Source organism: Oncorhynchus nerka, linkage group LG10 (genome assembly GCF_034236695.1).
Source record: "Oncorhynchus nerka isolate Pitt River linkage group LG10, Oner_Uvic_2.0, whole genome shotgun sequence".
Taxonomy (NCBI): Eukaryota; Metazoa; Chordata; class Actinopteri; order Salmoniformes; family Salmonidae; genus Oncorhynchus; species Oncorhynchus nerka.
This window is the reverse complement of record NC_088405.1, coordinates 34,215,771-34,243,381: the sequence shown is the minus strand read 5'-3', so window position 1 is coordinate 34,243,381 and position 27,611 is coordinate 34,215,771. Positions and strand designations below refer to the sequence as shown.

Genomic DNA, 27,611 nt, shown 5'->3' with positions numbered 1-27,611 from the left:
AATTCCAGTGACCTGCCAACTTGCCAAGAGAAATGGGCTGCTTCCTCACCGGCCCGGCTGGTGTGTGTGTGCTGCGTTTGTGCTTGTGTGTGTGGTGGTGGTGGTGGGGGGGGGGGGATCCTAATAACACCTCCAGCCTGTGGGCTTGAGAGAGGGAGAGACACACAGCCAGGCTCATTGTTCCAGGGCCTGCGACCTTTCCATAGGGAACTGGCTGGTGGGTGGGAAGCTCATTTCCGAGGATTGTTGGAGAGCTTTGAAAACTTCAGAAGGAGGGGAGATGTGGTGTGAGTGCATGTGTTCTACGAGTATATGTGAGTGAGGGGAACAGGGGGAGGGGAATCAGACTGGGGAGGATTTTTGGAGATGGGGCGGGGTATTTCCAAAACCCACTCTTTTAAAACAAATAGCAGTCCCGGAGAGGCCTCAGATGCTTTTGGCAGCTAGCTAGCGTGGATAGATCAGGACCAGGCAGGGAAGCAGACATGACAGCCGTGGGGGAACTGATGCTGCTGGTGCTGGGGCTGATGGTGACGGCCCACTGTGAGGTTAGGGCTAGAGACCCCGAGGTGGAGGAAGAGGACCAAGGCTTGCCTGTGGAGAGAGGAGGCTGGGATACCCAGGGGGTGGGTGTCCACCCCGGACCTGGGAAGTTTGACATCCCCCACCTGAGGAATGGACCCCATGGCCGCAGACCTGATATCCCTGGCTCTGCCCACCACCCCGTAAGGCACGGACCACATGGGCAACCCCATCAGGCTGGTCCTGGACAACACCCCCTGGGTCTGCTGCCCAAGGAGACTGCACCAGCACCAGGAGAGGGAGGGAGCTACCCAGCCCGCACCGGGTAAGTGTTTGTTCACAGTAGCCACAGCTGATAGGCAGCCAGTGCAGACAAGTATCTATAGGAGTAGAAAAACACACCACCTGTGGATCTACAAACGCACATCTAACAGAACATTCAATGTTTGGTCTACCAGCATGTATGTAATAGCAGCAACTACCCAGGTTGAGAACCTGGGGTAGCACACAAATGCCTAGAAATATGTATTTTATGAGGGCTGGGTTTCAAACGGGGGTGTCTTCCTGTAGGCTTTTTCCCTCTCAGCACATTCAACTCTTTCCGACCTCTCCTATGTGGAAACATTTGGTATCTCTTCAATCTTCCTCTGCAATCAGCACGAAGCTTGTGCTCATGGGGGAAACTAAACAAAAGGCTAAGTGGTTTAGCAAATATTTACATGTGCCCTCAGCAGAAGGAGTCCGTAAACAAACTGCTAGGGTTTCATTGGCCGGGTGTGTCATAACTAGGCTCATGGTTTTCCTTCGACAAGCCTAATCAATAAGCAATTCATCTTAAATGGCAGAGAAAGCCATAAGACAGCCATAGGTTTCCTGTACTTTGTGCTCAAAGCCCAAGCTGCTGGCAGAGCCTGATCTTTGCCCCAGACAGTTACTGGACACCGTCATTCTTCTAACCCAGATACATACATTACACCCCAAATTGTCTGATCCCCCGATAATGTGCTCCCTGAGGAGCTAGCCCAAACAGCCAGCGATTAGCCCTACTTAAGAGCAGCCACTTAAACGTTTACTTTCCGATGTTGCTCAAAGAATACCTTTTTCTTGTGTGTCACCCCCATTACTGTAATGGAGTGCAGGTTTGGGCCGGGGAGTGTGAGGTTGTGACCTGTGATATCTCTGATGGACAATTTTCATTGGAGGCTCTTCTGGCGGAGGAGGCTGGGGGGGGGGGTCAATGAGAGGTTCAACTTGTGAATAGAGGTATATTCAGTCAGTGTGTGAAGAGCTCTTACTCTGCAATGGAAAAAGTATACTGTCTTTTGCTACCTCGGAATTCAACCCAGGTTCATGGTTAGACTGGATATGTGAAAAGGTATTCAGGCGAGTCCTTCCTCTTCATTGTTAAAAAAAAAATCTATGCACTTTGGCCTTGGAATCTGTAAAGGGAAAACACATTGGTTGTTAAGAATAAAATAAAACATTATGTAAACTGAAATGTCAGAGTGAGCACTGACAACGAAAAGGAAAAAGTGTTTATTCTTCTTCTTCTTCTTAAAATGTCCATTTTTTGTTGTTACAAACTTATATTTGTCCTCCAACAGTGTCGGAGTACCTTCTAGCACATGAATAACACTGACTAACAGATCAGATCTCCGTGTATTTTAGTGCTGAATGGTTTTCAGTACAGTGTTATTGGCATCCCCAGGGTGTAACAGATCCGGTTGTTTTGGTGTGTATACCGCCTGAGAGAGTGCTCAGGGTCTAGATGATACGTATGTGTGTGTGCTACGATAATAGGATAATTCTCTCCGGTGGTGCAAACATTGTGCTTCACTGCTGGGTCTGAGGAGGTTTCATTCTGCACACAATGCATGTGTAAGAACCCAGGGGGTGGGGCGATGAGCGTGGATATGGAAGGGGCGTCGGGGTGGACGGCTCACGGCTGACCTGAGGCTTTGGGCCATTGGGAGCTCTGAAAGGCCACAGACAGGGAGGGAATGATGTACTGTAGACCTGTGGGCTACTACATTGTAGCTAGCAAACAGAACTGTGTGGACGCAAAGTGGAGCAGGCCCAGACAACAGGCTAAGCAACTCAATACAAGAACCCATGAACAAGGCAAGTATGAGGGAGGAGTAGTTAACTGCTTCAGCTGTTTTAATTCATTCTGCTCAGATATTTAAATGCAACACAGAGCACTCTAGTGTGTGATGGAGGTACCATCTGTAGCATCGTCGCTCATGGCATTGCATGATTAACTGTCCTTTTAAACAAATGTTTTTCATTACGCACTATCATTACAATCAACATAATAGGAAGAAAAGCTAAAATAATGAAAACAAGACATGTTCAAGTCTAAAACCTGACGCTCCGGCTGGGGTCCGTAGAAGGGTTCTGAGGCTGTACTTAGCCCCCTCGCGGGAGGCTCTGCCGTGGGCTCCGCTGATTACATCTCCCAGCTCCAGGTTCCAGAGCGGAAACTCCGTCCCATCCGCTCCCTTCCTATCTCTCAGCCGACCGTTCCGGACCACTCGGAAAAGGGCCTTCCAACCCACCACCGACGCAGCACGAATGGCTTCGTGTCTGGAATGGATGTGTGGCAAATTCTGCTTTGTTGCTGCTATGCGCTCACTTTACACTCACCCTCTGACTCACGGTCATAAAATATGGCCGAGGGGAATCAGCTTTGATTCTCAGTGTGCTTGGCCTTGCCGCTCTGCCAGTGGCAGTGGCACAAAGGCCTTTTGTGTACCGTCGGGTTTCAGAGTCCATGTCGACTCAATGGCTAACAGGGCCTCCATAATCTGGTTATTTTCTCTTTTGTTTCCGAATCAACATCTGCAGCAGTCAGAGTCCACACTTTGAACACTCTGACACAATGTGGCTTTTCTTGAACTAAATAAAACATGTGAAAAAGGCCACAGCGCAGTATAAAGGGGACAGTGTTATCCAGGCCAGCTGTACTGTATAAGCAACAAGCAAAGAGGAGTCTGGGCTTTGAAACCAAAAACAAAGCTCTTCTGTTAATATTAGTTCTTCACTTATCTTGCAAAAGGAGTATCTGGGTCTGGTGTTAGTACTATATAAAAAAAAATCTGATTTAGCATCATGACTCTTCAACCTTGAAAAAGACTACAGAGCCTCTTAGCTAACTTGATTAAGCGGGGCGGCAGGGTAGCCTAGTGGTTAGAGCGTTGGACTAAGGTTGCAAGTTCGAATCCCCGAGCTGACAAGGTACAAATCTGTCGTTCTGCCCCTGAACAGGCAGTTAACCCACTGTTCCTAGGGCGTCATTGAAAATAAGAATTTGTTCTTAACTGACTTGCCTAGTTAAATAAAAGGTAAAAAATAAAAAATAAAATAAAAAACCTGTTTGGCAACCTTGGCTCTCCTCCCAGCCAGAGGCCTAATCAACCCCACTGACCTCAATGATTAGACTGTGGGAGAGGCCGATGTCGAAGTGTGAACACAGCTCTAGTATCATATCACCATGATAGAGAAACTACCCAACAAAGCTGTGTGAGGGTTTGCCAAATGCATTTGCAGTGGAAAGTGACTGGGGGAAAGGATTTGAGATTCTCACATCTTCCCCAGAGTGTGTATGTTGTCTGTGTTTGTGTATGTTGATATGCTGCGTGGGGGAGTGTCCCAGGATAGAGTAGGTTACGATGTATGAGAGCGTCAGAGACTTCCTTCCTGGTCGACGCCAGAGATGGGAGCCGAAGGCCTACAGGAGGTAATTACACAGCTATTGTGCTCTCCCAGGAATGGCCCTCCATGATGTCACAGCAGACCAGGAGGAAGTGACATGGGGCAGATCTGACGCAGACCTGCCAAGCGAGTAGCATGCCGGTGGGGTTGAGCGTGGAAGGGGCAAGTAATCGAGGTCAAGAGGACAAATTAACAAATTGCAATTCACATTGAGAAATGTGAATTTTCAATGAAAATGTTCAACTGTTCAAGCAAGCAGTATGTGAGAAACCTAATTCCTAGAATTTTATGAAGCACATTGCCACTGCTGGGGTCTAGTAAGAATCCAGTCTCCACTTTTTCCTCTGCCAGAAAGTGAGTGCACATTTCACTTGGGATGGCAGAAAGAGCAGGGGCCACCAGACCAACGTTCCCATATTGTAAAAAATGCCATAATATTGTTCTATTGTGTAATATCAAAAGACGAGCTCAAGCGCAGAACACCGTTTGTGACACACTAGAGGCCAAAACAAACTGTACGGGGACAAATAGTCAAAGTATCAGTGACCCTCCAGTCATTCCACCAAACATTCCACACTCGGAGTTTACATTCAGTCCTGCTGAACAAGGATATTGCTCAAGATTTGATCTGTTTGGCATCGGAAGGGAAACGATCTCCTTGTATTTGCTGTCTTATGGCGATCCTCACGTACTGAACATTTATTAGCGGAGCTTGTTTGTTGTGGCACTGTTTAGTCTGTGTGGAGGTGAACACTGTGGTAGAGCTGGAGCCTGTTCGAGGGGGATCAAGAGACCGTGTTCTCTCAGTTGATGAAATATGAGATTCGTGCTGGGTTGTTGTGACACCCCTCCCACTAACCCTTTATTCAGCATGAGTTCCCCTCCTACAGAGCCCACGCATTTATAGCCATCCTGGCCAAGAGAAAGACAGGCTTGGATCGGAGTGAGGGAAAAGGTGAACCCTCTTGTTCTCCTCATCAGTAGAGGTCAAATGTCTCCGGTCTACACATTCTCGGGCTCTGCAGTCTGGAATAATTCTCAAACGAGCCGTGGCGGTACGTGTGTCTGTGCAATACATGAAGGACTTTGGCCACACTCCAATATCAAGGCCACAACGATGTGGTCACTTGCTTGTTAACCACCTGTTGTCTTGGAAACAGAGGAATTATTTTGCTTTAATCCTCTCCACTCCTCTGCAGCTGCACCCCTGAATACTTCAAGGGTCTTTGTTTGGTGTGGCCTGGACACAGAGGTGGTAGATTAGAGAGCCAATGACACACTCATGTTGTGGATCTTCCAATACAAGGTCCTGGTACCATGACTGAGGAACAGAGAGGGAGGATAAGGCTGAGAATGGCACATGCATTCATAGCTATGTCTAAAAGGGATTCTTAACCGTGAACGGTTGAGCTAGGTCAGATAGAGCTTGTCCTACTCAGTGAAACCTCGCAGTCAAACGCACATAAACACACACACGCAGAGTTAATTAACCCTTGACCCGTGTCCCCTCCGTACAGTGCTACAGACCACAGTGGGAGGGAGTGGTTTGGCAAAACATGACAGCCACTTCACTTCGCCTTTCCATCCACGTGGAGTCTCTGAGTCACAGGTTCAGCAAGGTGAGCCAGAAAAAACACGAAACACCAGATCTGACGTGTCACACTCTAACTGCTCCCCCACCACACGCGTCAGTTCGAGGGGCCCCAGGGCGCCTGCTCGCCTGGTGTTTACAGTCAACTCTTTCCCTCGAAGATGACCTCACGTCTGATCGTGTCTTGATTGCGAGGGACAAGGGGGCGTGGGGTTCGTCTCAGACAGGGCCACCCAGGAGCGGTGAAATCCATCCCCCCTCCACACCTGTTTCACCTGGGTCAGGGGCCGGTGGAGAGATGACCCCTGCTGTGATGTAGACTGACCCCTGGCTATCTTTCATCTTCTCTAATGTGATGTTTGGACAGTCGGTCTGGAACAGGTTAGCACAGATCAGTGACGTGCTGGTTAGGCAGGAGGAGAGAGCCGCTGTAGCAAATGAAGGTCACGGGGGTCAAATGGAATACGACGGCATAAGTCTCCAGAAACCATCTGAGATAGATAAATACTTGTGGAATTCATTGATATCAAACAATTCTGCTGGAAAATGAAAGGGAATACCATTTCCCTGATTAGATATGCAGACAGCGGTGTGAAGGTCCTGAAAAGAAATCCAGCCCATAGATGTCTTTGGCCGGTCATTAGGCGCTATGTACGTGCTGAGAAGGCAGAGTTGTAAGCAGGGAATCCTTGTTTCAGCACTACCCTTGGGAGGAACCAGGCGGGTGAGTCACCATGCCAAGGCTCTGAAGCTGACTGTAAAAGTGGGGGGGTAGATAGGGGTCAGGAGGGAGACCGCACTAGGAGCGATAAGACAACTCAACAACAAAGCCCCGGTAAAACGGAAAAATATTTGTGAAACGCCTTTTGAAATGCAGGCCACCCAAACACACACAATACACGCTTCAAAGAGTCTAACAAATAAGGTCGAATGAAAAGGCAGATGCTGCCGCATGGATTTGAATTTTTGGCCCTGTTCACAATGAATCAAGATAAATTAAAAGGAACACTATGCATTATAACTGTTAAGTTATGGGAAAGTCCAGTGGTCGGTGCCTCTCTGGAGCGGATGTTATGTTTGTAGCCCTGACCTGTAGAAACAGGAAGGATAACCACAGAATTGCAAACAAGCAAACTGTGAGACAGCAGCAGCAGCAAAGACGGAGAGAACTAGAAGTCCAGGAGGAAGATGGACCTTCACCCCTGGCAACCTGATTATCTCAACCGTCTCCCAGCTTCCGGTTTCATTACACATAGATATTGCACAGTATCAATGGAATGACGCTGTGTGCTTGTGTCCTCTTCCAGAAACTGGTGTGCATTCGTGCACCGCCGCATTGAATCCGTTGTTGAATCCTGTGGCACAGAAAAATACACCATCAAGTCCCAGAGCCCCTGTCCCAATGGCACGCCTGACTGCCAGCTCGTCATGTGAGTTCAGCCCACTGTGCATTCAAACGTCAACTTCAACCACATGTTAACAGCACACTGCATTACATTACAGATTGACAATGCACACTCAAATTCCCCACACACTGCTCGATCCAGCATTCTCATATAATAACAATGATAACACAAATATCTCCAACACACATCTTATTTACGATCCATCAGTTCATTTTGCAGGCGAAATCCAATGTGTGTGTGTGGTTGTAACCTTGTTTTCTGTGTTTAGGTACAAGCTCTCTACCCGGCCAGTGTACAGAGAGAAGCAAAAGATCTTCACAGCCCTGTTGTGGAGGTGCTGCCCAGGACACGGAGGGGAGAACTGTGAGGAAACAGGTGCTGAAACAGAGATGCACACATGCTGTATACTTTAGGACCCCTAGTAGTGGCGATTTTAGCATGTACATCTTGGTGGGGCAAACAATCAAAATATGTTCAGATGCATGCCAGAAAAGACATTACACTAAACAATACATTAATTGCACTATAATGGTGACAAGCGGTGCCCACATACTGTTAGGGCCTAGATAAAGCTGTCCCAACAACAGAGCTTTCTTTCCAGTAAAATGGAGTGAATCCTTACCACTGCTACACCTGGCTATCAGCGCAGCCTTGTCTGGCAACGAAACAGTTAATTCAGTCTCCTTTACTGTCTTTTTAAAAACATAGTTGATATGGCTGACTTGCTTAAACAAATGTGGGTTCTACTGACAATTGAGATGTAGAAACTATGGCATGAGGGAAAGATGAGCGGATAAGAGGCATTCTGTAATTCCGATTAAGGCATTAATGAGCGAGCTACGATGGACGTAGTCAACATGACTATGTGTTCAGCATTTTTGAAAAGTACAGCGACAGAAGGCAGAACATGGTCTGCTCTTACAGTATTTTCCCTGTACACCAAGTCAGAACCGTTGGTATAAATAAAGGGGGCATAAAAGCAGACAATGAAAGCTCTTATAATATTAGATGACATTTCTCAAACAGGTTATAGGCTACATGTGCAGCACCACCGAGTCAGAACAGTAACATTAGGCGAAATTAAGAAGTGAAAATACACCAAATTATTAGCGTGAGGCACATGGGCTACTAACAGTTTACTACACAACAAACACTTCGTATTACACCATGGCTTGTGATGTGCTCACTTAAACATGAAGGTGGTGCGGTGGTTTTGTCATCAAACTGTCAAAGTCTGTCATTCTCTGGATTTATGGTGGGAACTCTGGGGAAAAAAAGAAACACAGCTACTCCATTGAATAGCAGGCTACTGTTTGCTTTGCAGTGCTTGCAGTTAGCCACTGATTCCTTCCAAACGACTCATTGTTGAATTTACAATTTCCAACCTGTTGTGTAATCTTCATGGCCGATGAGCACAGATACGTTTTATCTATAATTTCTCTTCATATGACAAGGATTAAAAATGATTTGCCAGTAGATTGTCGACTTGATTCATGATGATGACTGCTAACTAAGACTTGGAAAGTAAGATGTTGACATGATCAGTCCAATCAAAGCTACTGTACATGTAACGTGATTTGATGTAATTTTATCCGTGGCCAATGACCTGGAGTCTTCTTGGAAGGCCACTTGTAATATTACTCTATGGCAGGACCCAAAGGGCTGAAATTTTGGATGTCTACTCTTACTAAGGACATAAACTTGGCAATGACGTTGTGTCCCCATGAGTGACAGAACCCTGAGCCAATCACGGCAATATGATCCTATTTTTTGCTGGCTTGCCCCACCACCACCACAGAAAGCACTTAGCTGAAACACCTGCATTTTGGAGCTTTATTTGGAGCTTTATATGCAGCTTTTATTAACTGAATGAGAGATATATACTTATATATATATATTTTTTTTTACATTGCTTTCAAACTGATACGACACATATTAATGCCAAAATAACATGCAAAACAGGCAAGACCCCCCCCCAATTTTCTGCCCTGAATGATGGGCTGCCACGGCCCCTAAGTCGACGAGCATCAACACGGTTGAGTGTTAGTAATTGCATTTTGGCATAAGAAGTAACCTCATGGTGCAATATGTTTCCACAGGCCTACTCTAGACTTTCTCCAGGATTAGTTAATGAGTTTGGCTCTGACTCTCTGTACTAAGAGCAAGATTTAGGTTAATTCTCAAACAGATTTCCCATGCGTGAAATGGCCCTTAACTCGGCGATAGACACCGGCTGAGAAAGTCATGTGTTCACGAAAGCTGGTGGAACCAATAAAAGTAACATCCAGTCCCTGCTATCCTGCTATCCTCTCGCTTCCTCTTCCCCCTCTTTTCCTCAGTGTCTGACCCTGCGGACCCTACGGTGGCAGGACGACCACATTCCAGAGACACTGAGCCTCACCACACAGGTAGGTCTGCTCATCTGACCCGTCTGTTTACATGTTGGGGGGGGGGGGGGGGGGGGTTGACTGGGTAAGCTGGCCTTCAATCAAGCGCCCCGTGCCGCCCTCTCTGCCTCAAACAAACTGAGGAAACGCTAGTGCGCCAGAAGAAGGAGCATTTGTATAAAAGCTATAGCAGGCCGTGGGAAGTTCATCTCCCAGGGGAGGGAGGAAAGGGTGTGTGAACCGTTCTCAGGGCATCAAGCAAGGCTGTAAAGGGGTGTGACCTAGAAATAACTAGGGACCTAAAAATAACCCTCTGCCCTTTTGGGCCAATTCTAGGCCAAAATAAAGACGTAAAGTCCCCCATTATCGGCTGGTCCGCTTTCAGTACCTCCACACCCCTCATAGAGAGGGCTTCCTAAACCGCAAAGGTCTCATAACTAATTATTGACCACTACTGGAGTCGAATAGCCATTGTGTTACACACACTAATCAAGCACACACACACACACACACACAGGGTTGGCTGAAGTGGGGTCAGAAGTGGGGGGACAGAGAGCTAACCCAAGGCTATGGTTCTCATGGTCAGGGAAGAGAGACACAGCTACTACTCGGTGCTGTGTTGAATGAAAGCCTCTCCTAACATCCCATCCATCTGTCTGTTGTCTGTCAGGTCTAGGTGCACAGTCTAGACTCACCCACCAGGCTGAGAGGGAGCAGAATGACTTCCAGGTGTCTGAGAATCCTCTGTACGAACTCCATGCCTCAGAGGCTGACAACAACAACAAACACACAGAGTCCCGAGAGTCCCCCTCATACCCTCGACAGGCCCAGGAGCACATCCCTCACCATGGCTACGACCACCCCCACAACCCTAACCACCACCAGCAGGATTTCAACCATGGAGGTAAGTTGGGACCTTAGAATCACCAGTGCTGTACTAACATCATGTTAATCACAGTGGGGAAACGTTAGGATGCCTGGTTAAATAAGCTATAAGTTAGGACCACCAAGGCCAGGATTGTGACTGTGCTTTAAGGAGGTAAATCAGGGCCATGAAAAGGAGGCAGGGTAATCATCAACACCCCTAAAATCAGGGCCATGAAAAGGAGGCAGGGTAATCATCAACACCCCTAAAATCAGGGCCATGAAAAGGAGGCAGGGTAATCATCAACACCCCTAAAATCAGGGCCATGAAAAGGAGGCAGGGTAATCATCAACACCCCTAAAATCAGGGCCATGAAAAGGAGGCAGGGTAATCATCAACACCCCTAAAATCAGGGCCATGAAAAGGAGGCAGGGTAATCATCAACACTCCTAAACCCATGTATGACCCCTGCTCTAACCTCTGAGACACTCATGCAAAGACACATACTGGACACACCTGCTCACTCACCATCTCATAGTCAATAAAAAAAGTAAATACAATGTTAATACAAAACTGACAGTGAAATACTCCTATTTCTCTAAGCTCCTGTCTGGCATGTTAATACTCCCAGCTGTTATTTATGCACTACTGTCTGGTCAACTGCCTGTCTCATTCACATCCTCCGAGAGAATCGACAGGCTTTAGAATAGTGCTGTAAAAAAAACACAGTTGAAAGGGGGAAGGCTTGACCAGGAAAAATACACGTACATCTATGGGGAGCGTTTCCACAACTCCATCCCTCCACAGTGACCCCTCTAGCTTAGTGCCCCCCCCCCCCCCTTTATACTCATTACAGCTTCCTTCTCAGGAAATCCTCTCTTTCTTCTGGGAAAAATCCCCCCCCCCCCCTCATTACATTGTGTGTGTGGATGATGTAATCCGCAGTGGGATGGTGATATAGCTTGAGGTCTCATATTACAGCCACACACAGTGAAGGGTGCCATAGTTTTTGCTGCTGTGGTATATTCTCACTTCCTGTGACATATTATTCTCGTTTGGGAAAGATTCAACAGGCTAAGGCCATGACGTAATGTCTGGATGAATAAATGACCGATCAGACTTCCATCAACTCAGACTAAAGACAAAATCGGCCTACATGTTATTGTTAAAGTTTCTCTTAATTAGTGAAATTATTTCAAAAAACACTACTTTCCTACTTCTTTTGATCGGTGGGATTTAAAAAAAGTAGAGAACCTCTTCCAACTTTGTAGAACTCTCATGGCAGGGGGCGACCTGATTTCCTCTCTCAGTATGACCTCACTGTATCTGACCTCTTAGAGGGAAAGCATAAGGGAACAGTGTTTTTCTCCCTGAATTAATGGAGGGTCTTTCCAATGTTATTAGAAAAACAAGCCCTAAATGACGAGAGGCCCTCTGATCACATAGATCACACTTTAAAGCAGAGCAGCTTGGGGGTCTGGACTCTGTCCAGATACAAGGGTGACAGTGTCAGAACTGGGACTTATTCCCAGGGGGCATACATGTGTAGCCTCGCAAGAGTTTACATCAATGTTCGCTGCACAGCAGTAATCAGTCTGGTAATTAATACATGTGGGTGGGGGAATTCAATGTCAGACACTCACACAGACCGTTTCTAGGAAGATGTGAAAATCCCTGGAGCCTGTATCATTGTAAAAGGAACTGCGTCCATTAGGGCCATCTCTGGGGTGCAAAAACACTGCCATGAAACAAACCAATCCAACAATTATTCACTGTGCTTTCTTGTAACAAAGGGGTTCAGTCAGGAAGACCAATACATAAGGGAAATTAAATGTCCAAATATAGGTCTGAAAATGTTATTATTCCTATTTTTGGCAGCTTGCCATTTGACTTTGAAAACAATTTTTGGGGATAAAACCAAACACATGTTGAATATTTCTTGAAAGACAAAGGGCTCTCATAACTGTTCCTAAAGAACTAATGGCACAACTGATATGAATGGCCTTTACAAGAGAATACATTCTAACAGGTATTGAAAAGGAGTCTTGCTCTGTTCCTATACACATTAATGTGTGTGTAGAATTGTTGAGGTGTCATCTCAGCCTTGTGCAGTTACAAAGTGGATATGTCTAAAACTGAAAATATGTCTAGTTCTGATGCTTTAAACCGATTGATGTGAGTAAATATTGTGCTCTGACTTCCTGGATTGTCTCCCAGAACCAATCAGGGATGAGGTGGAAGCTGTCCCTCTACTGCCCTACCAAGACTCCCAGTCTCCCCTCCCTCTACTCCACATGATGGCCCTGCTAATGTCCCAGCTCCAGCCCATGTTGGATGGCTACAACCGCACCTTGGAGCACCTAACCCAGGAGGTTGAAGGTCTGTCCCGGGATGTGGCTCTGCTCCAGAACTCTCAGTGGGAGGTAGAGGAGGCAGCCCTGCGTGGAGCAGGGGCTGGAGAGGGTCCCGAGGCCTTGGAGGCTAAGCTGGAGCAGAGTTTCCAAGACACCAAGGAGGTGAGGAGGGAACTGGAGAGACAGAGAGCTGAGATGGCAGACAGGCTACACTCCCAGCATGCCATGCTGCACTATAACATCACCAACTTCAAGACAGACATTGACGGCAAGATCAAACGCAACCACAAGATGTTACAGGTCAGCGAATCCCTCATTAATGTATCTCATGGCATGGTAACGCAACTATTTCATAATTAAACTTTTAGATTTAGTTCCTCACTTCTGCGTTAGTAACAGACTTTTAGACTTGCACATTATGGGCATTAAGTGAGAAAAATATTCTTCATGTCTTTCATGGCTCCTGGGTAGGTTAATCTCCAGTCCATGAATGCCACCCTGTCAGACATGAAGCTGGAGCAGGACCGTCTGAGTGAAGTGCTCCAGAGGCACCTGACCAACCCAGGGGCCAGGAGAGAACCCAGCCAGGTCCATCCCAGTCAGGCCCAGCAGCCTCCAAAGGACTCCGCAGTGTGGGAGGCTATCGCCCGTCTGGACAACAAGGTGGTCAACAACACAGTGAGGGTAAATGCCCTGGTGGAAGACCTAGAGATGGCCAATGACAACGTCCTGGACCTGAAGAGGGGCTTCCGAGACCTTGAGGAGAACATTGCCCAGACGGGGAGGAACAGCCAGATCCAGTTCATGGAGACGGGCCTGGAGGTGGAAGCGGCTAAAGTAGCCGTGCTGAACCGCGTCAATGAACTGGCCAGCAACCTGACCATCCACTCGGAGCAGCTGCAGGAGATGGAGACTGACATGGACTACCTGTACACACAATTCTACCAGAACGTCAGCGCTGCCAGAGACTGTGACTGCCAGGCATTCACCGCCTCCTTCTCCCGTCTGGAGCAGGGCCTGACCAACGTCACCGAGCTGGCCAACGACAATCGGCTGGCCCTGGATGGAAGCATCGATGCTGGGTCTGAGCACTGGGGTCCCTCTGTGGATGACGTCATGGCCTCCCTGGCCTTCGAGCAAGAGAAGAGCAGAACTCTCCAAAACAACCTGACTCAGCTGATGACCTCAGTCCTGGGCAGCCACAGGGACGTGCTCAGCCTGCAGGAGAGTGACAAGAGGTTGGAGGCTGAGATGCGCCACCTCTCCAGCTCCTTTTACTCTTTGTTGAAGGACGCCATCCGCCACACTGAAGTGCTGGAGATGCTCCTGGGGGAGGAGGTGATGGGGTTCATGGACTGGCCCCTCCACAAACAGGAGGCTCACTCCATCCCAGCGCTGCAGAAGAGGCTCCAGCACATGCAGCATCAGATCAAGGGCCAGAACCTCAGCCTCACCACCCTGCTGGAGGCTGTCCGGGCAGAGGAAGTCCCATCCTCAGATGAGCCCTCCGTGCTAGTAGACTTGGCCTCCCGCGGGCTGAAGAGGAGGAGTGGAGACCAGAGGAGTGACCACCTCATGGACTCAGCAGCCTCTGAGGACCGGCAAGACTACTCGGACAGTGACCTGCGTAGCCTTGAGAAAGCAGTGGAGGAGCTGGGGGAGAAGGTCAACAGGCTGGAGTACAGGCCTTGCCCTGCCAGCTGCAACATCACCAAAGACAGCACCTCTGGTGGTGTGGAGGCCAAAATGCAGGTGGAGGTGGCCTGGCTGAGGAAGGGTCTAGAGAATCATCTGCAGCTCTTTAAGAATGTCTTCAGTAACTCAGAGGGGCTGGCCGAATCAGAGAGCACCCTGGACCTGGACCAGCTGTGGGCCCTGATGAAGAGGAAGGAAAGGAAGAGAGAGAGGAAGCGCAAGGACAAGAAAGAGGGGATAAAAGATCATATTGGAGAGCGCGCTAACCTTCGCAGCAGGAGGGATACATCAGGTAGGCATCAATCTATTAAAAAAAACTGGGAAATGCCAAAATAAAGGAAACACTTGAGGAATGCAAATTATATTGAAAGCAGGTGCTTCCATACAGGTGTGGTTCCTGAGTTAAGTAAGTAACGTCCCATCATACTTAGGGTCATGTTTAAAAATGCCCAGTTGCTCATTATTTTGCCTAGTGGCTAAATCTCAGTGGCCTTTCATCTACTGCTTACTCCTCATGTCCTCTCCTTGCCTCCTTTTCAAAACCCATTGGAAGAGAAGGTCAGAGGGGAGGGACCTCTGACTTTCTCATCCAATGGGTTTTGAGGAGGCGGAGAGGAGAGAAGACATGAGTATGCAATTGAGATTCTAGCAAAGACTTCGAAAGAGGGGTGTCATAGGAGCATAGGGGGTTAAAAGGGTGTGTGTTTGTCAGTCACCAGATCGCAACCCAATTGGAATACTTATGGGAGATTCTGCAGAGGCGGCTGAGACAGCGTTTTCCACCGCCATCAACAAAACACCAAATGATGGAATTTCTCATGGAAGTAGTGTCGTATCCCTCCAATAGAGTTCCAGACACTTTTAGAATCTAAGCCAAGGAGCATTGAAGCAGCTCCCCGTCGTGGTGGCCCAACACCCTATTAAGACACTGTTGGGGTTTCCTTTATTTTGGCAGTTATCTGTACCTCTATCATGCTGGGCCACATCTCTTTCTAAACCTCCCTTAAGACCAGAATGCACTTTAAACAAAGAAAGATCCTTGGGGATCTATACAGTGCAACACCCTCAAGTAAGTGTTAGCAATGGGTTAAAAGGAGCTGTTTAGCATGACTGAGGGTATCAACATTACCAGCAACACTAACAGACAACACAAGACTGCCCCCTGGTGAACATTTTTTTTTTGTTGTTCAAGCTTATAAAGTGATCCAAGCATAAGTATACTGAGTGTCTATGACAAGGGTTCATATGAACAGATAGCAGAGAACAGCTGACAATTCCCTGTCTCTTCTCTTTCAGTTCTATCCAAGCTGAGGGACAGTCCCCTGATGTTTTTGGCCAGAAGCATACAGCGCAGCAGACCAAGTGACAGCCTGCTGGTGTCGGGGGACACATACCTAAACCTCGGCCAGATGTACTCCACTCACACTGGGATGTTCCAAGCACCTTTAGCAGGGGTCTACCTCTTCGTGCTGACATTGAACTTTGAACCTGGCCTCTCGCTGTCTGGGCTGAGGAGAGAGAATGGGGAGCTGGCTGCCACTCTGCATCAGGACAAGATGGCATCGTATGGCCCCGTCACCCGTGTGTGTCTCCTACAGCTGCGGCAAGGAGAGGAGCTCCGCCTCGAACTGTTGGGAGGGACTCTGGTGACTGATGACCCTAAGGACAACGTCTTCGCTGGGCTTCTCCTTCATCACACCACCTGAGGGAGCTGTGGCCGGTCTGCAGTCAGAGGAGAGACGTTGGACTGAGCGAAATCAAAATCACTAGACTAACAGCTGCTATGCCACCCGTGTTTCGATCTCTTACATTGATACTGGGAGGAGCGTATATAAAAAGGTTGAGTGAGTATAAACATGTTTCCTGTGTCATACAGTATACCACTTAAAAGCGTTGCAATACAACTTCCCTGTTGTAGGCTGTTATAAGGGGAACGGGAGCATGAGCATTCTGGACCATAAAACCATATTCTATAGAAAACACTGACTCAGAATAGAAGGTGGGCTCTTTAAGATATCACATGCTACCATAAGTGTGCCTTCAGTGTTTTATGACTGCAACATTGCTTATACATGTATGAGGACCCAGGTATAGAAAAAAACATTTTCTACAAGACACTGGCTCCATACAGACTACAGTGAACATAAATCAATTAAGTGAAGGGACAGAGGAATTGATTGTGTGAAGAGGTGAACTCTATATTACAGTACATCAATATGCTGTATGTTTCTCCTCCAGTAGACGGACGTGCTAGACATCTTACTAGGTTAAGCCTCATCAAAAAGAAAGCGTAAATAACCCAAGGCCAGACCACAAAGTTGTGTACTAAAATAAGGTTATTTACTTAAAAATGGATACATTGGACAGGCTGTATAGAGAATAGTTTTCTTTCCTTGGTAAACTCAAAGGCCCGATGCAAAAACACATTAAAGATTTACACATTAAGAGATTATTCTAGATGGTTTTCTTGCATGTTACAAACGACAGGAAAACACTAGTTACTGCTTGGGTGAAGTATTTTTCTTAAATATCTACCATGTACTGTTAGCTTAATTCACAGAGAAACTGTCCTGACACACACACACACACACACACACACACACTAGGATTTCAGCGGACATGCACACTTAAACATAAGCACACATTGAGCGCAAACTGACAAGCACTGCTAAAGCTATGCAGCATATATGTTGTTTTACGCATTTGTATGGACAAAAGTGAAGCAAAAGCCAACATTAGATAGAAGAGACAGCAGACACAATAGGACCAGGGACTTGAAAGAGAATGTTTTAAGAACACACTGGCCAAAACATAGAGCCTATGCAAGAGGTTGAACCATAACTTATCAGGGGCACAATCTCTGACGAGGCTTCCTCGTCATCATCACACCGGCAAGAGGTAAGGACAGTGGTTCAGATGAGGGGACATTAAGTTCTCACTTCATATTTCTCCTTTCTGTCCTGTATGAAAAGTGAAAGATCTAAAAATGCAGTTCCTCTTGTGGTAAATGGTAATCAATGGGCTGGCTCTACCCTCTGCACTGGCCCACAGATAACGGCACTAAGGAAACCTGTGGATTTGTATATACAGTTGAAGTCGGAGGTTTACATACACTTAGGTTTACAGACAGATTATTTCATTTAGAATTCACTGTATCACAATTCAAGTGGGTCAGAAGTTTACATACACCAAGTTAACTGTTCCTTTAAACAGCTTGGAAAATTCCAGAAAATGTCATGGCTTTAGAAGCTTCTGATAGGCTAATTGGCATCATTTGGAGGTGTGTCTGTGGATGTATTTTAAAAACTACCTTCAAACTCAGTGCTTCTTTGCTTAACATCATGGGAAATTAAAAGAAATCAGCCAAGACCTCAGAAAAAGAATTGTAGACCTCCACAAGTCTGGTTTATCCTTGGGAGCAATTTCCATTTGCCTGAAGGTACCATGTTCATCTGTACAAACAATAGTACGCAGGTATAAACACCATGGGACCACGCAGCCGTCATACCGCTCAGGAAGGAGACGCGTTCTGTCTCCTAGAGATGAACGTACTTTGTCGTGAAAAGTGCAAATCAATCCCAGAACAGCAGCAAAGGACCTAGTAAAGACGCCGGAGGAAATGGGTACAAAAGTATCTATATCCACAGTAAAACGAGTCCTATATCGACATAACCTGAAAGGCCGCTCAGCAAGGAAGAAGCCACTGCTCCAAAACCGCCATAAAAAAGACAGACTATGGTTTGCAACTGCACACGCGGACAAAGATTATACTTTTTGGAGAAATGTCCTCTGGTCTGATGAAACAAAAATAGAACTGATTGGCCATAATGACCATCATTATGTTTGGAGGAAAAAGGGGAAGGCTTGCAAGCCGAAGAACACCGTCCCAACCGTAACGCACGGGGGTGGCAGCATCATGTTGGGGGAGTGCTTTTCTGCAGGAGGGACTGGTGCACTTCACAAAATAGATGGCATCATGAGGATGGAAAATTATGTTGATATATTGTAGCAACATCTCAAGACATTAATCCAGAAGTTAAAGCATGTTCGCAAATGGGTCTTCCAAATGGCCAATGACCCCAAGCATACTTCCAAAGTTGTGGCAAAATGGCTTAAGGACAACAAAGTCAAGGTATTGGAGTGGCCATCACAAAGCCCTGACCTCAATCCCATAGAAAATTTGTGGGCAGAACTGAAAAAGCATGTGCGAGCAAGGAGGCCAACAAACCTGACTCAGTTACACCAGCTCTGTCAGAAGGAATGGGCCAAAATTCACCCAACTTATTGTGGGAAGCTTGTGGAAGGCTACCTGAAACATTTGACCCAAGTTAAACAATTTAAAGGCAATGCTACCAAATACTAATTGAGTGCATGTAAACTTCTGACCCACTGGGAATGTGATGAAAGAAATAAAAGCTGAAATAAATCTGACATTTCACATTCTTAAAATAAAGTGGTGATCCTAACTGACCTAAGACAGGGACTTTTTTACATGGATTAAATGTCAGGAATTGTGAAAAACTGAGTTTAAATGCATTTGGCTACGGTGTATGTAAACTGCCGACTTCAACTGTACTCGCATGTGTCTCGAAACAGTCTAAATTCGGTGTCACGATCTACTGCAAGTTCACTTTACTTGGCTGTAATTCTGTCTCACACACCTGAGGAAGCTTGATGGATCAACAAACTTCATTGGCATTACAGCTCTAAATGTTTTTAGCACAAGTAACTGTCATTTACCATAGCATTGAGTAAGCTATATATTTGTACTTTAAGTTAATAAAATATGGCATATTTTCCAAACTAATGTGGACTTCTTCATTACTGCAGTCCAATGGCCGAGCTCACATGATGTTTGGCAATATGAAAGTTGGCCACTCATAGAATATCTATAACTCAACATGGAATTAAAAGCAATAGAGAAGAGCTGGAGGGAAATTCAGCTTATAATATCTATGAACAAGACTCAATGTTTAGTGTTCTGGATATTCCTCCCAGAAGACATAGTGTATATACACAAAGGAACAAATACGAAGAAGGGGTAAGCATAGCGACAGGACGGGACACAGATTGACTTCCTATTTACACATTTCCTTCTGAATAGAATTATGCAGAAAATATTTCTCCCCCCAGTTGTCCTTTTCATGTCAAATGTGACAGGAGAAGTTACTGAGTTGAACTTTGTTATAGGAAGCACAGTGAGTTGTTGACTTAAGGCAAGTCGAGTATCCCCTCTTACAATGTCCTTGGTTGTCTGGATTGCTCGTAGCTCTTGAAGCAGGTCGCATTTGAAGCCCACTGGACGTGAATACCATTGCAGTATATGGTTCTTTTTTGTAGGCACAGCATCTATCGATCCAATATACATTTACATTTAAATTCACATAATTATAGTACCTTATTTCATAATTACTCTACTTAAGAGTCAAGAGTTATATTTCCATATGGCAGGAGAAGACTGTCCTGAAGAGGGGGGAAAAAATTGGCATAAAACATTTACAGGCAAAAATTGAACATGATTGGCGGGAGGTGACGATTGCGAGGGCAGTGTCTTGGTTTGAAGTGTGGCTCTAAAGTTCCTACATAATATGACTTTGTCCATCAACATGTGAGCAGACGCATGTCCTTCCCCCTCCTCACACCATGTCATGTTTTGGCTTTCACAGAAAGCGTCAAATCGCAGTACGTTGCTTCCTACAACCCAGAACTCCTCTGGCCAGGGAGGGAGTAGGCGGGAGAGTGAACCTATACAGTTTCCTTTAGTCAAAAAACACCTCTGCAGCAGCATCTGTCCATTGTGGTTATAGAGATTCATGAGGCTCAATGTCCAAGGCCCTGTGGCAGGGTCCCCCCTCCCCCCCCATCCACTGTTTCTCCTCCCCCGCCTCCTGAACAGAGGTGACATATTCTGCATCATGACATTAGGACACACTGGGGAGTTCGGGCTCTCGATCGGGCTGTGTTGAGTACGTAGGGGTAAAATATCACATTTTGATGTCCTGTGATTCCACCATTTTGGCAAGGGTCTTCTTGACTCGTAAGATGGTGAGGCGTGAGGCGGGGTTGTGGGCCCAGCACTCAGACATCAGCTTCAGCATGGTTCTCAGACACTGGAGAAAACACACACACACACACCATTGTAGGAGTTGTTTTTCCTTCTGCTTATGCATTGTTTTTAAAGTGCTGCTAAGCCTGCATATATACCACTCTGAAAAAGCACTACTAATAAACACAAATGCACTCTCTCCAACACTGCTACAATAGGATAATCGCCTTTGTGTAAATGCCAAGTATACGCTCTTCACTTTCTTTCTGAAACAAAACAATCAAAACAATATTCCCCTGATAAATCATGTCCCCGCAGTGGCGCAGGTGTTGACATTCGTGGCTAGCTCCACTCTCAGACTCACCTCGTCACCGTTCCACCTGTTGGACACGGTGGGCCGCAGCCCTTTCACACACACCACCTCCAGCATGTCCTCGAAGGACGGGTCTGACGGCACCATCTCATAGTATGGCAGCTGATGATCCTCCACTATACCTGAGAGAGATGAGAGAGAGACAACGGTGTGCGACAGAACACTGGTTCAACAATACCGTGTGTAGTGCTTTTCATAACCAGTTGAAATCTTACGCCCATTACTGTTTACGTAGTGACTGGTCTGGATTTCCAGTATCAACGGGTACACAAATACCGGTATGCCTGTAGATTCAGAACTATAATGTGTGTGTGTGTAAGCGTCTATGTGTGTCCGTACCTCCTGTTATACAGCGGCGGGCAATCTCCCAGATGACGAGGCCGTAGCTATATATATCAGCCATGATGTAGGCCTGGAAGTGGTTCTTGTTCAGGGTCTCGGCCAGCACCTCTGGGGCCATGTACCTCCGGGTCCCCACCCGTGTACTCAGAGGGACGTCTACCTCGTTGGTATCACTGAGGACAAGAACGGGAATTCAGAATAATCAACAGGGAAATGGTCAATGGCGCTCCAGAAACAACAGTTCAGAACTCTTCAGAGGAATGGCCATATGTGAAAACATGGGTTGTGTACATTAGGGCACACCGTAGCAAAGCGTTTTATAACACAAAATGATTGCTGCTCATCGGACAAGCTCAGCTACTCCCCCTCCCGATTTGTCAGTTTTCTTTATTTTGGTGGCTAATATATAGAACCTTGATTAAAATCTCCATTGCTGAGCAGCATCCTACCTGTTGAACTTGACGGCCAGGCCCAGGTCAGCGATGCAGCAGGTGCCGTTCTTCTTCATCAGGATGTTCTTGCTCTTCAGGTCTCGGTGGGCGATGGCCGGCTTGCCCTGGGTGCCGTAGATCTCCGTGTGGAGGTGACACAGGCCGCAGGCGGCGGAGTAGGCCAGTCGCAGCAGGCTCTGGGTGTCCAGCGTGGTGAACCTCAGGTAGTCGTACAGGGAGCCGTTCTCGTGGTAGTCTGTGATGAGGAAGAGCTGGGTGAAGGCCCCGGTACCCTTGATGTCTGCCGCTATGAAACCTGCAGACGTGAGAAGAGAGGTGAGGGGTGTTTAGTGCTGCAGTGAGATGGAGGCCTTGCCCTGATATATGACTGTTGACCTCAGCCATGTATGTACAAGGGCAAATGTAGACCTAAGATCACAGTCAATCAAGGCTCTCCACATTACACTTTGATTGAGACTAATTTAGATAAATTTAGAAAGAAAAAGGCAGTATATGGCTTAGTTGGAGGCAGAGATAGCTGTCGTCTTTGTTACATGCGAGTGGTAGGAACGGCACTTACCCAGTATGTTCTCGTGCCTCATGAGGACTGTCTGGTAGATCTCGGTCTCTCTGAACCAGCTGGCCTCCTCCCGGGTGAAGAACACCTTGACGGCCACCTTCTCTCCCCGCCAGCGGCCCAGCCACACCTCGCCGTAGCGCCCCTTGCCGATCTGACGCACCATCTGGATCTGCTTGGCAATGGTGCGCTGCACCTACAAGACACATCAGGGAGAGAGGCACTGAGCATTCATATCAGATCAACAGTAGCTTACCACAGATCATACCTACTACAACCTTTACCATTTGTTAATTCGGTATTCGCTGTTGCAAGGCGGTATTCGCTGTTGCAAGCCAGATGTGCACGTTTTTCTTTGTAAGGCCCATGATGTTATACTTAAGCAATAAGTCCCGAGGGTATATGGCCAATATACTACGGCTAAGAGCTGTTGTTAGCACGACGCAACGCGGAGTGTCTGGATACAGCCCTTAGCCGTGGTATACTGGCCATATACCACAAACCCACAGAGGTGCCTTATTGCTATTATAAACTGCTTACCAATGTAATGAGAGCAGTAAAAATATGTTCTGTCATACCAGTGGTAAACGACTGTCAGCCAATCAGCATTCAGGGCCCGAACCATCCAGTTTATAATTTACAAACTCACTTAACCTAATATAACCTCCCTATGGACAAAGACACACACATAACCGCTGTTACTCTTTCCTGGAAAGCAGAAGTCCCATTTTGAGTCACCTATTATGTAACCATAGCTAAAGGCTTTTCACCCAGGTCACATGCTCCAAAGCCCCTCCCTGTGCAGTGAGGGGTCCTTACCAGCAGGGGGAGCCCAGAGCCACTGCCAGAAGACTGGCACTGGTTGATGAGGTCTTTGAGAGACTCTCCCACAGGGATGAAGGCCTCGTCCTGCTCCAGGTCCCGGTGGTACTGCTGCCGCTCCGTCTGCCACTTGTACCTGACAGGAACACATACAGATCAGTACAGGGCACACATGCTAAAGCTACAATAGATGAATGTCAAGCGCAGTAGTCGCAACAATCTGCCTTTATCCCCAAACAGTTGAAAACAGTCCAACTTAGTCACAAACCCATGAAAGTATTCATAGAAATGCTAACTGACACCAACATGTGACTGACTAATATTCTCCCACAAGTTAAGTTAACCAGGACTCAATTCCCATATACATATGGAGATAAAGTTGGAATCTCGCTTTGTGTCAGTTTTTCTCTGGAGTAGTCCCACCTGTAGTAACAGACTACTGTGATGCAGATGAGAGTGCAGCAGCATACGGTCATTGATATAAGGAACGCCAGCCAGTGGGCACTGCCAAAGTAGGAACCTGCAAAAACACCACAGGTCCCCAAATTAAATTCAGTATCAGACCCTGACATACCACCACAAGAATACTCTTCTGGGGCCACTATACAGAGGAACACCAGCAGTAGAGTAACATAGTTGGCCCTAAGCCTCACCAGTGTCCATTGGGGGAGGTAATGTGGGCTGCAGGTCCCGATTACAGAAGTCCGTCCCGCAGCATTCGATCGTTCGCCTTGTCTGAGCCCTGGGCGAATCCTGAAAATAATTCAATGAAACCATGTTTTTTGTTGTTGTTGTGGCACTCAATTCAACAGGGGTTATTCAAACAATAACTCAAATATGAATAATAGCTATATACACACACACGTATAATGACAATACATGTTACAACATATAATTGACACCCCTGTGTCACGGTCCTGCCCCCTTCCATACAGACCACAACACACGCTTACCTTGCATTGAAAATGTGAGCCTTCATACTTCATGCAGCCAGAGGTCAGAATAGCTTCTCCGTTCTCATCCTCCTCTATGATGGCAAAACATTGGCCATTCGTCCTGCAATAAAAAATTAATTATTCAATGAGTACAGTTCCAAAACACACTTATGCCTCGATCACACCTTCAGAGTCATTGCACAAAAATGGTACACAGCATCATCTGGATGTGTGTGCAACAAAAGTTCAACATTCACCCTCTGCTACCATTTCTGTCAAGTCGTTTACGCATACAGTTTGACACATACGTTCGATAAATCCAACGTACGCACCACACCGAACGCACTGCAACCCAGCGAGGCAAACAAATCGTTCCATTGGATATTAATGAACTTCTGGTGTACCAAAAGGCAATGACGCTGAGATCGAGGCGTTAAGTCAGAGTTGACATTCATCACAGACCCAAAAGTCAGAGTTGGAACAAACATATCAATTAAGAATTTGGCCTTGGTTGGTTACTCACTCGCAGGTGTTATTTTTGTGGTCCTCTGGACAGTAACCCGAGCAGTAGCAGCTCAGAAAGCGGGCGGCGTCCTCTGGGGCCACCGTGGTGTCGTCCCCGGGCTTCCTGGACTCATGCTTGTGCCCGGTGCCGTGGAGCATGTGGTCTGGATTCTGACCAGCTGGATGGACAGAGGGAGAGAGAGAGAGAGGGGGGATGGTTTCGTTTTATAATGACAGTGAAAATGTCACAATCCATCCTTTTTTCCCTCCATCTGGGAGACACTGTCTGCCGTCGCAAAAACACAGGTTTTCACTGCACACGTCACTGTTGCCAGAAATACAGAACATAAACACATTGTGTAACATTTTCATTCCCCCGCCTAACACAACATCTGGTTTGAAGAGTTAGAGTAGTCAAATACTAGGCTATATATTCATAGTAAACACAACTGTCCTATGGTGGGTTTGATTTATCTGCTGCCCCCCCACCCCTCTATTTGTTTTTATATGAGAGCGGTCCGCTCCTAATTGTGTGCGCATGTGATAAGTCTGATCCATATATGGCCAGAGGGCTATTTATACTCTGTGCTAGTGTCCAGTTAGAGCCATCATGCAGAGCAGAATACTGGCGGGCCAAGCCAACATCTGTTGTTCGCTACATTGTCACTGTTGTCAATCTGATTGCAGTTACATATGAAATTGAAAACAACGGCATGGTTTTAACGGAGGAAAAACCTAATATTCATGCAGGCCATTATGTTGTGGTTCTTTATAATGGCAAGGTTTAGTACACAGCAAATGTTCACTGCTAAAATCAGTTTACGCTGGTTAAACTAGCCGAGAGGGCACTGCCAGGACTCTGTATTAACCGCACCTAAAAAAGGGGCCTTGGCAACAAATCTACTGACATCTTAAGGAGCCAGTCAGAGCCATTAAGACCTAGATACATGGCACCATGGATACAAAGCCAGGAAGAGGACATTTTACGGAGAGGCACACTAATATACGTTAAGTCCCTAATGCTGCATTAAAACGTTGAGTATGAGCTCACTGTGTGACTACTCCTATCCTCACGTTACTGTCTGGTACGCTCTCCACCTCTTCTCATGCCCTTTCTCCTGATCTCTTTTCCTCTCCCCTTGCAATGCCCTGACCCACTTTCCTTATCAGTCCTCCTCTTGCCCGCTTCTTTTTGTACAATCTTTTTGCTTCTCCTGTCTGTTGTTCCTCCATTGTCCTCCTTGTTCCATATCCTTCTCTTCTTGACTTATACCTCGTCCGAGCCCCTCCTTTCTCTTCCCCTCCCCCTCTCAGTCTGCTGCCCCCCCTCCCTCCCTCCCTCAGGAGAGTGGACCTGGGCTGTGGGGCTCCTGTGAGTCGTGAGCATAAAGCACAAAGTGATGTCTGTGTGCAGCGCTCGGCGCGGCTTCGGCACTTCCTCTGGAGCATGACGTGACTCGAGCCTGCTCCAGTTCAGACATGTCTGCAGAGAGCCAATCACCTGCAAACCTACACTTTGAAACGTCTCAGGAACAGCAGAACGGCACCCTTTTTCCCTCTTCCCTCTCCCGGCTGCTTGTCTCCAGCTCCGCATTCCTTCCCGAGACCCCATTACTGGCTTCAGGGTTGCTGTTCTTGTTTTCCTCAACTTCTCTCTTTCCTTTTACAACCGAGTGCCCTGGTGGCTCTAGATTCAGGCTGCATTCTCAGAGTAATTTTACTGGTAAATGACCATTTAAAAGGAGAGCCCGAGAGATAAAAGGAGCTCCTGTTGGGCTTCGGTTCCTTTTTTACAGTTCATTTGTACGCTGATCATGTACTTACAGACTCACCGGCTTACTGACGTCAGACAGCCTAACAGTCGACCAGGACCACTACTTCTACGAACGCTTCACTTTTAGTGTTGTACTTCAGCCAAAACGATGGAACCCCACAGGGTGGCAGACAAAAGTGTGCCAGTCTTAACTTAGTTTTGGGATCCTTTAGAATCAAAAGCTATTATGTAAAAACATAACTGTATCAAATTAAAAGCAGCTGTTAGGCCTCTGTATAACAACTAAAGCAAAGCAGACCAGAACTCTTCAGTAATATTTTAAGACAACCAGGCAAGTGACTCACTACAATCCTCAATGTGGTCAACACTAAGGTCATATCACCAGAGCAGAGAGAAATCACTGTGGCGGGGGGTTGTGAGATCATAGCCGTATGCTTGAGCTGGGGTCCTCGGGGCATAGAACAAACCCTAATCTGTTGTACAAACAAGGGTGGCAGGAGTTATCGGTGGCGGAACTGACGGCAACACCCTGAAAAAAAGAAAAAGAAAAGAGGCCTGAGCAGTTCTCGAGTGAGATAGCAGAGCCGGTCTCAGAAGCTGTGAAACCCGGGGCTTTTGATGTCCGCCTTCTACCAGTGAAGAGGAAAAGAACACACCGATTACAGGACTCCAGAGTTCCAACCAAACACTCAGACCAACATCCTCCTGGGGGGGGGTAAACTCAGTCTCTTTACTCTACATGCGTCACACACACACACACACAAGATCCAAAGAAATAAAGCTCCTAAAAGGAGGCAGATAGTCTAGACCTCTTGCCGTTGATATTACACACAGGAGATTTAATCAAAATAATATCTGAAATTGTTGCACTAATAAACTATACTTAAGTGGTGGCATGGCCCAGGGCCCAGTTTGAGCTGGGCTGTCCCCTGGCGAAGTCAGATTGGCACAGAGCAGTGTTGGGAGGCAGTGTGGAAACTTATAAACACACAGCAGACTGGAACCAGATCAAACGGGCCAAGCCCCAAATAGAAACCAGAGAGCTGAGGGTAGATGGCTCTCTTTCTCCCTCCCACAATCCTTCTCTCTCCGCTCCTTCGCTCTCCCTCTGGGAGCTGTGCTCGGTCTCGACTGGCTTGAGTCATGTTTGAGGGATGGGGAAAGGGATTCAGGAGGCTCCCGGATGCTTTGATGAGGTGATGAAAGCCTCTTTATAGTCCCCGAGTAAGCACATAAAACACGGGACACGTTTTTACTGTAGTGACTGGGAGCG

General features: G+C 46.9%; 2 protein-coding genes across 3 annotated transcripts in view; one reads left to right on the top strand and one right to left on the bottom strand.

Annotated features, from left to right (window-relative positions):
* Positions 1-420: 420 nt before the first annotated feature.
* mmrn2a (multimerin 2a) lies at positions 421-19,337 on the top strand. Its single transcript, XM_029669629.2, has 8 exons — positions 421-847; positions 7,135-7,257; positions 7,502-7,608; positions 9,573-9,641; positions 10,291-10,524; positions 12,703-13,139; positions 13,311-14,826; positions 15,831-19,337. Exons 1-8 carry the CDS (start codon positions 486-488, stop codon positions 16,238-16,240), a joined length of 3,258 nt encoding a protein of 1,085 aa, XP_029525489.2. The 5' UTR covers positions 421-485; the 3' UTR covers positions 16,241-19,337.
* bmpr1aa (bone morphogenetic protein receptor, type IAa) overlaps positions 15,878-27,611 on the bottom strand; it is a 66,871-nt gene continuing 55,137 nt past the window's right edge. For both annotated transcript variants that reach the window (XM_029669626.2, XM_029669625.2), the window contains exons 4-13: positions 24,584-24,743; positions 24,079-24,181; positions 23,779-23,878; positions 23,549-23,645; positions 23,123-23,261; positions 22,307-22,499; positions 21,745-22,042; positions 21,293-21,468; positions 20,945-21,075; positions 15,878-20,644 (exon numbers count right to left, since the gene is read on the bottom strand). In XM_029669626.2, the coding sequence (XP_029525486.1) occupies positions 20,519-20,644; positions 20,945-21,075; positions 21,293-21,468; positions 21,745-22,042; positions 22,307-22,499; positions 23,123-23,261; positions 23,549-23,645; positions 23,779-23,878; positions 24,079-24,181; positions 24,584-24,743 (1,523 nt within the window). In that variant the 3' untranslated portion in view covers positions 15,878-20,518. The remainder of the gene's footprint in view (positions 20,645-20,944; positions 21,076-21,292; positions 21,469-21,744; positions 22,043-22,306; positions 22,500-23,122; positions 23,262-23,548; positions 23,646-23,778; positions 23,879-24,078; positions 24,182-24,583; positions 24,744-27,611) is intronic.

Excerpts from the sequence above, each read along its gene's own strand:
- mmrn2a (XM_029669629.2), top strand. The coding sequence starts at position 486 with ATGACAGCCGTGGGGGAACTGATGCTGCTGGTGCTGGGGCTGATGGTG. Across the intron at positions 848-7,134 it reads AGCTACCCAGCCCGCACCGG|AAACTGGTGTGCATTCGTGC; the intron begins GTAAGTGTTTGT and ends GTCCTCTTCCAG. Across the intron at positions 14,827-15,830 it reads CAGCAGGAGGGATACATCAG|TTCTATCCAAGCTGAGGGAC; the intron begins GTAGGCATCAAT and ends CTTCTCTTTCAG.